Source organism: Gavialis gangeticus, unplaced genomic scaffold (genome assembly GCF_001723915.1).
Source record: "Gavialis gangeticus isolate Ggan-Ray unplaced genomic scaffold, GavGan_comp1, whole genome shotgun sequence".
Lineage (NCBI taxonomy): Eukaryota > Metazoa > Chordata > Crocodylia > Gavialidae > Gavialis > Gavialis gangeticus.
Window position 1 is genome coordinate 178,901,878 of NW_017729024.1, and position 7,036 is coordinate 178,908,913.

General features: G+C 47.8%; 1 protein-coding gene across 6 annotated transcripts in view; it reads left to right on the plus strand.

The window, feature by feature from the left end:
- The window catches only part of CTIF (cap binding complex dependent translation initiation factor), a 378,020-nt gene that overhangs the window by 111,178 nt on the left and 259,806 nt on the right, over window positions 1-7,036 (plus strand). For 5 of the 6 annotated variants that reach the window (XR_002097493.1, XR_002097494.1, XM_019518141.1 and 2 more), the window contains exon 3: window positions 2,083-2,166. The exons of the other annotated variant lie outside the window; for it this stretch is intronic. Coding sequence is in view for 3 of the 5 variants with exons in the window: in XM_019518141.1 (XP_019373686.1) it covers window positions 2,083-2,166 (84 nt within the window). In the remaining 2 variants the exon portion in view is untranslated. The remainder of the gene's footprint in view (window positions 1-2,082; window positions 2,167-7,036) is intronic. 6 annotated transcript variants of the gene reach the window in all.

The window sequence follows — 7,036 nt, forward strand, 5'->3', positions numbered from 1 at the left end:
GTCAGCATTAATGGAGGGCAGGGGATCTCCCACACCTGGACCTCCCTGTCCCGTAGCGGGCATGGGCGTCCCAGGGGACTGATAAAAGACCAGTGCAAAGTACCCATTTAATAGGTTGGCTTTTTCCTGGGCGTCAGTTGTCAGTCGCCCCATCTGGTTCAGCAGGGGTCCAATGTTGCCCTTGCTTTTCCTCCAGCTCCCCACATATCTGAAAAAGGACTTTTTATTGTCCTTGATGCTCGAACCTAGTTGGAGTTCAGTTGCAGCCTTGGCTTTCCTGGTTTGCTCCCTGCAGGACTGGACCAGTGCAGGGCGGCTTGTCCCGTGTCAGTATATCTATATGGCAGTCCAGCAGAATGGCTTTAAATAGAGCAGGAAAAGGACTCCATAGAAGAGTTAAAGAAACAGAGCAGGAGAATGATGAGCACTTGAAAGAAGCACAGGCAAGACTGCGGTCAGTTGTAACGTCAACTAGGAGTTGACTTAGAATTGCCATTGCCAGACGGTGAGAAATTACGTGCAGGTCACTTTTGAAGTGGAAGTTGTTAATACTGACCCTCTTTGTGTTTTGGAGCCTTATTCACTTGGGCCCATAAGTGTACAAATTCATTTCTTTTTTTTTTCAGTTGCTTGTATGGAATTAATACATTATTTTCTTCCCTGTGTACCAGCTTCGCTGACATTTGCATCAGGCTGTCTGGTTTCAGAATAGCATTTATCAGCTAATCTCATGTTGAAGCAGTCACAGGAGCTCAGATGGGACTGGGTAAAAGCTTTGTCTTGAGTGATTCCCCCCTCCGCTCCAACACAAGAGTTTGGTCTAAATGAGGATTTTCGTGACAGTTTTTCTTTTGCGTTCTGCAGCAAGCATTGTGCTTCCTTTGCAAATGTGAATGTTCAAAAATTGTAATGTAGTGGTTATAATACCATGCTGTGAGCATCTTGTTGGAAGTCAGAGTTGCTCAAGTCCCTGGTCTCCTCCAAGAGCTGAGCTCTGCAGCTGGACTGTATCTCTCATGAAGCACAGTGTTGAGACTCATTCTGTGATTGCCTTCTCTCATTGTATGAGACCCCACTACCGGTAACGGGAGACGAAACCTGGCCTATAACAGAATGGGTCACGAGGCACCTGGGCTACTGCAAGTACTACCTTTGCATTTTCAAATAGACATGATTTTACTTTTGTTGCTACGTTTTGCTGAAACTGCTTTTATTTATTTTTTTCCTATTTTCCATGAAAGTGACTTTCTTTTTGTTTTTGGCAATTTTTTTTGTGGGGAGGAGGGTTATTCTCCAGTCAACTCTGCTCACAGAGTGACAGTTCCTGGTCACATTGCAGCAGAATTATGGTGGTCCAAAGTGAATTTCTCTAGCCAAGGTATCAAATGTTGGGGGAGCAGCAGCAATTGTACAATCCTCTAGACTGAGCTAGAACTAAACCAAGTTTGGTATAGTGTGAGGCCTAAATGACAAACAGGGTGAGGTAAATGCATCCCTGGTATAACTCCATTTAAGTTCACTGAGAAAAAAATCACATATCACTGTAGTATAGCATCTCTTTAAACAGGCCTTATTCAGTCAGATTAAAAGTGTCATCACTTTTCTGTAGCTGTGCTAGGAAAGCTTTTCTCTGGAATCTGTGTTAGGCCTATTGAATACTGCCCCGTGCCTTCTTTTTTCATTTCCTGTGGTTATTTGTGAATCTTGCCCCTTTATGCATCCAGGAGCCAGTATTTCAAATTTGTCCTGAAATCCATGAGCTTGACTCGTTTTTTAATTGTCAGCAAGAGGGTTCCACAGACCGCACAAAATATGAAAAGAAACACTGACTTTGAAGGGGATGTGGAGGTGATGTGTTTGACTAGCTCTGTTTTATTAGGTGACTAGAATAAAAGCAACACACGAGTAGGTGCTACTGTGCATTTAGTCCCTCTTGTAAAACACCCACAGACACGTACAGCAGAGAGTTCCCTGGGCTGCCAAGAACAGCTCGATAGCGTTTTCCTCTGTGCAAGGCTTTGACTCGGCAGTTTTTCCAACCCAGCTATTATTTTACACAATACTTTTCTATCCCTTTTACAGTGGACAGCGGATTGTAGTGAGCAGCTAGATGGCAGCTGTTCCCCATCCAGAGGGAAGGGCTTCTTGGCTAATGAACGCAATCAGGTAGGAGACGTGCTTGGCTCTTTGTGTCAGAGCTCTTGCTTTTTTACTTTGCCATTCAGACCCACCGAGTCTTTGTGTTTTCCGCATTCCCTCAGTGACCCCATAGCTAAGGAGGGGTAACAGGAGTCAGCAGGAGCAGCAAAAATCAAGATAGCTTGGAGAAATAGCTTTCAGGTTATATCAATGTAAATACGAGTTCAAGACACTAGCATCTTTAACCTTTAAAGCCATTAAACTCTACGCACATACTGGTACTGTACTACTCACTGGGCATATCTACATGTGCTTATTAATTCACAGCAATAAGCTGCAGAGCTAATTGCTGCCAGGTGCCCGTCTGCACGGGCACCCGAGACTGCGGCACATTGAGCTGGGGTGGAGCAGCCCTGGCTGGCAGGTGACCCTGGGGGTCAGTGTGCCAGGCTGGGGCCGCTCACCCTGGCTCAGCGTGCTGCGGAGGGGCTGGCTGGAGCATGAGGGTGCTTCAGTGCGGGGCTAGCCAGCAGGCAGCTCCCAAACTGAAGCACCCTCATGCCCCAACCAGCCAGGGCAGCATCTACACTTGCACTACTGAAGAGTAAAAAACTCCATGGCAGGGTAGTACTTGTATTTACGAGCACTATCCTGCTGCAGAATCAATTAACTTACTCCAGCTTAATAGGGGTACACGTGTAGATGCTGAGACATTTACTGTGCAGCAAATTAGTCTACTGCACAGTAAATGTCTTGTGTAGATAAACCCAGTCAATGCTTATTTGTATTACTAGACTTTGAAATGAAGCTTTTCTAGGCTTCCAGTGCTCTGAACGCTGTAAGTCAGAGATGGAGAAGACCCCTTCAGGCCCTTAGCCCATCATGCCAGCAATGAAGTGTGATCCAAGGAAAGTGGGCTTATCTCTTTGCACTCTGAATTAGTTCCAGTTAAGCATCTGGGCAGATGCTGTCATGGGCGACTTTGTCCTGTAGCCACCTGGTACGAATAGTCTGTCACTGACAGCAACTCCTTCCTATTGAACACCATCATTGACAATGGAAATCCTTCTCCTTCTGAAAACTGCTCACTTTCAATTGAAGTTCATTTCTTTCTAGTAAAAGGAAGTTGGCATACAGGGTGAAATTTATTCCTGAAGGGCTTTTAATGAAATCCTATGTGTGAATAATTTGCAGTGTCAAAGTCTGGTTGTGTATATGAACCAAACCTGGGATAAGGGCCGGGTTTGAATTACACTCCTACTCCTGTGGGGGGTTGCAGCAGTGGCAGCTGAAAGTCAGAAGGAGCCGCCACCACCACCGCCTGAGCTGCTTAGAAAGGCTCAGAGCAGGCTGGGGTCTCTCGTCTCTTATGGGGGGGCTCAGCCCCTCTGAGCTCCCCTGTAATTCAAACCCTGGATAACAGAGTTGTGCATAGTTGTGTTTGACAGCAGGTGCCTGCTAGGATATGTGCTGATGTGTGTTGCTAGTAAGTATGAGTAAAATGTGCAGGTGGGTGAGGTATGGTGGAGAGGGTGCACCACAAACCAAGGCGCATGTGCAGTAAAGTAGAAGCAGTGGTAAGAGCCGAGTGCTGGGCGAATGTAGCATCTGTGTATCGGGAACAGAAAGGTGAAGTTGGGCATTACCATGCACAGGAGGTGTGTATCATGAACTCCGTCTCAGATGCACTTCCATTGCCTTTCCAAGAGTGCCTGTGTCACATCCTGTTACATCTGGTGTAGTGCACTTGGAGCATCTGCACTGTGCTCTCCATTGCAGTCCTCCGTAGCATGGTCCTTGTTGGTGGTGTTGCCTCTGATTTGTCTTCCTCGTTATGTAGGGAGTTAAAAGATTGAGGTAGCAGGAGAGCTAAATAACTCGGAAGTGGCTCCAGAGACAGTATCCTACAGGGTTCCTATTGAACCAGCCCGCCGGAGCAGATTGGCGCATCAAGGGAGGGAGCCATGAATGCTGTTCCCCACTGTCATGTCCTTCCAGATGCCACTTGCCAACCACAAAGCTGCACAGCTGGTTGTCTCAAAAGCATGAGATCCATTGTGGGACTGAATGCTTTACATACCATGGGGTATAAAATGAGCTAGAAAGGTGATATGGGAAGATATTCATCAACAAAAAAAGAGAGGCTGCTTGTTGCTAGTGCTCTCCAGACTGTGCTGTGTAGGGCACTGCCTGGATGCCGACCGGAGCTGAATTCAAGGAACTGCTAACCAAACTGCATCCAGCAGGCTCAGAGGATAGAGAACAGATCTCCCGCTGGGAAATTACTATGCAACAGAAAGATCCAGATATCTGGGAAAGGGGACTGAGAACATAAGAAGCATGCACGTGGTGGAAAAAGCCTGCTAAGCGCATGTCTACATTGCCTCTCTGCTGATCCCAGGTGCATCACATCAAGCAGTGGTTCCCAATCAAGGTGCCAGGGAACCCTGGGGTGCCGTGGGATCCTTTGAAGTGCGCAGCAAGGAGTGAGGCGATAAGATAGATGTCAGGATTGCAGGCTTACTCTCATCCCTACCTGGCAGTTTCCCCCACCCCCACTACCTGGCCCCTCTGCAAGAAGATAAGCACTGTAATAAATAAGTTAGTTATTGAAAAGGGGTGCCCTTATATTTGCAAAAGTTATGGAAGCATGCACTGAGTTTATTGCAGGGTGCCTTGTATTGAAAAAGGTTGAGAAATACTGACCTAGAATCATGCCCTACTGATGTGGGGCAACTCCAGGTGCACCAAATCCTCTAAAATAAGGCCAGGTTGTTTTGGAGCAGCCCTAAGCCATGTCATTGAACCCACTTTGGGGCAGGGAGCCTGAGAGCAGCTCTGAGCGTGCTCCCAGTGGTCTCTACAGCCGCTTCATTGCCTTGTTGCTGGCACTGCGGGCACAGGAGGGAAGCGAGGGGTGAGGTATGCATCTCAGTAATCATCCTGAGCTCGCCATGGAGGCAGCGTACATAGGCCTTTAGTTGGATTATGTGCAGAGGAAGGAGGAAAGCTTGTGGGGGTGGAATGAATATCAAGGTGCATAGTAAGATTTCCTTGTAGGCAGTTTCAGTCGTTGTCACTTCAGTTGGGCACAGCCACCGGCAGGGAAGGGAGGCAGTCGAACTGACTGCGTGTAGGAGGTGCCCAGGTGATGGTCTCCCTGATAGGTGCAGTCTGTGCTGCAAGAAAGTCTGAGAAACCCTGGTGCAGGCGGGGAACCTGTGCAGGACGCTGTCAGGTGCTGCCTGGAGGTTCAGAGTTTATTGCCCCGTTCTTTCCTAGGCCCGTCACTGCGGGCTGCCAAACAGGGTCTTCTGCATATGGCCTGTTCTCTGCGCGCACAGCGTGCAAGCTCTCCAGCAGGCCTGCTGACCTGCTCACCCCCAGGGGGGAAAGGTGGATTTTCTACAGTTTGGTGCATAACATTTGTACGATTGAGCTCGGCCCAGTTAAAATTTGGAACTGATTTAGCCTGGGAAAAGAAATGAAAAAGAAAAAAAAATACTCTGGTGATGACCACATTTACACTTCCCCCCCGGGTTGTTCCCTGGCTTTTTGGCTAGGAGAAAGCAAGACTAGGGGGCATCTGAACCCTAAAGCCTCTGGGCTGGCATGTAGGATGCCTGCCATGGGCTTGCAGAGGATCCAAAGCCCAAGATTGGTGGGTTTAGGTAGGAAGATGCTTGCCCAGTGGCAGAGCCAAGAATGCAGACTTGAACACCTGAGCTTTGCTCAGTCGAAATTTGGACCTCGCCTGCTGGGCCTTCCTGATAGAGTTCAGGACTGCTTTGGCCCTTGAAACAAAATTAAAAAACCCCAAACTCTGGTGGTGAGGTGCATTTCAGAAAAGAAACAAGCACAGGAAAGCAGCAAAGATGAGGCCCAGCGAGCTTATAGCAGAAGACATACTGCGGAGAAGCTCAGCTGTAGATGCTTATTAAAGCCTCTGAAGGTGGCAAGCACAATGGTGGATACAATATACGGTAGCTTTGATCTGCAGCCTCCTGGCCACTGTGAAATATTCAGCAGCGGGTCCTCGATAAGAATTTTTTCCCCCCTCCCCTCTTGCCTGAATCTCCTCTGAACGCCGAAGCTACTTTGAATTCAGATTGGGCTCTGGCTTTTTTCACTAAGCCCGCTCGGCCTGCTCAGGGTACGAAGAGGATAGCATTTTCTCGCCGAAGGATGTCGCAGACTCGCCTCCTTAGCCTGAAGCAGACAAATAGCGAGGCTGGTCGGGCTCAGCTGCTGTGCTGCAGGTCTGTGGGTGGATCTGTAATGCAGAGAGGAGGAGGTCAAGCATAAGCGATGGGTTTCTTTCTCAAATCAGCGCAGCGCTGACATCTTTCATCTGCCGTGTGTTTTGGTGCGGTCTTGGAGGGGGTGGTGATGCACCTTTTTGATCTCTTCCCAGTGGGATCTGGTTTGGATAAACAAACAGCGTTCATGTGTGTCCAAGTTGCCCTTTCTGATCTGCTTTCATTGCATTTGAGTTCTCTCCCAGGCAGCACCCAAGCTAATCATGATCCCTCTCCACTTTCAGCTTCTTTTAATGAGTGGCGACTTTTCCTTGGCACCTAACAGGGAATTGCTAGCTATTGTTCTTTCTCAGTCCCCTCTTTATTACTAATTAGTACTGCAGCGCTGTTGAAGAAGATGCGGCTCCATTTATTGTTGTGGACTGTTGACTTTTCCCAGTAACTAAATAGTTTAAAAGGATGCATTGTGGAAGGGTGTTTTGCTTTTCATGTAAAACATCTCATCATTATTGGTGCTGCCAGAGAAGCGTGTTTGTTGCTCACAAAAACCAGTGCTGAACAAGATTTTGGATTTTGGATTTTTTTCCCAAGATGTTGAGGTTTCTGTTCCCTAAAAGGGGGGGGGGGGGGGGCTTTTT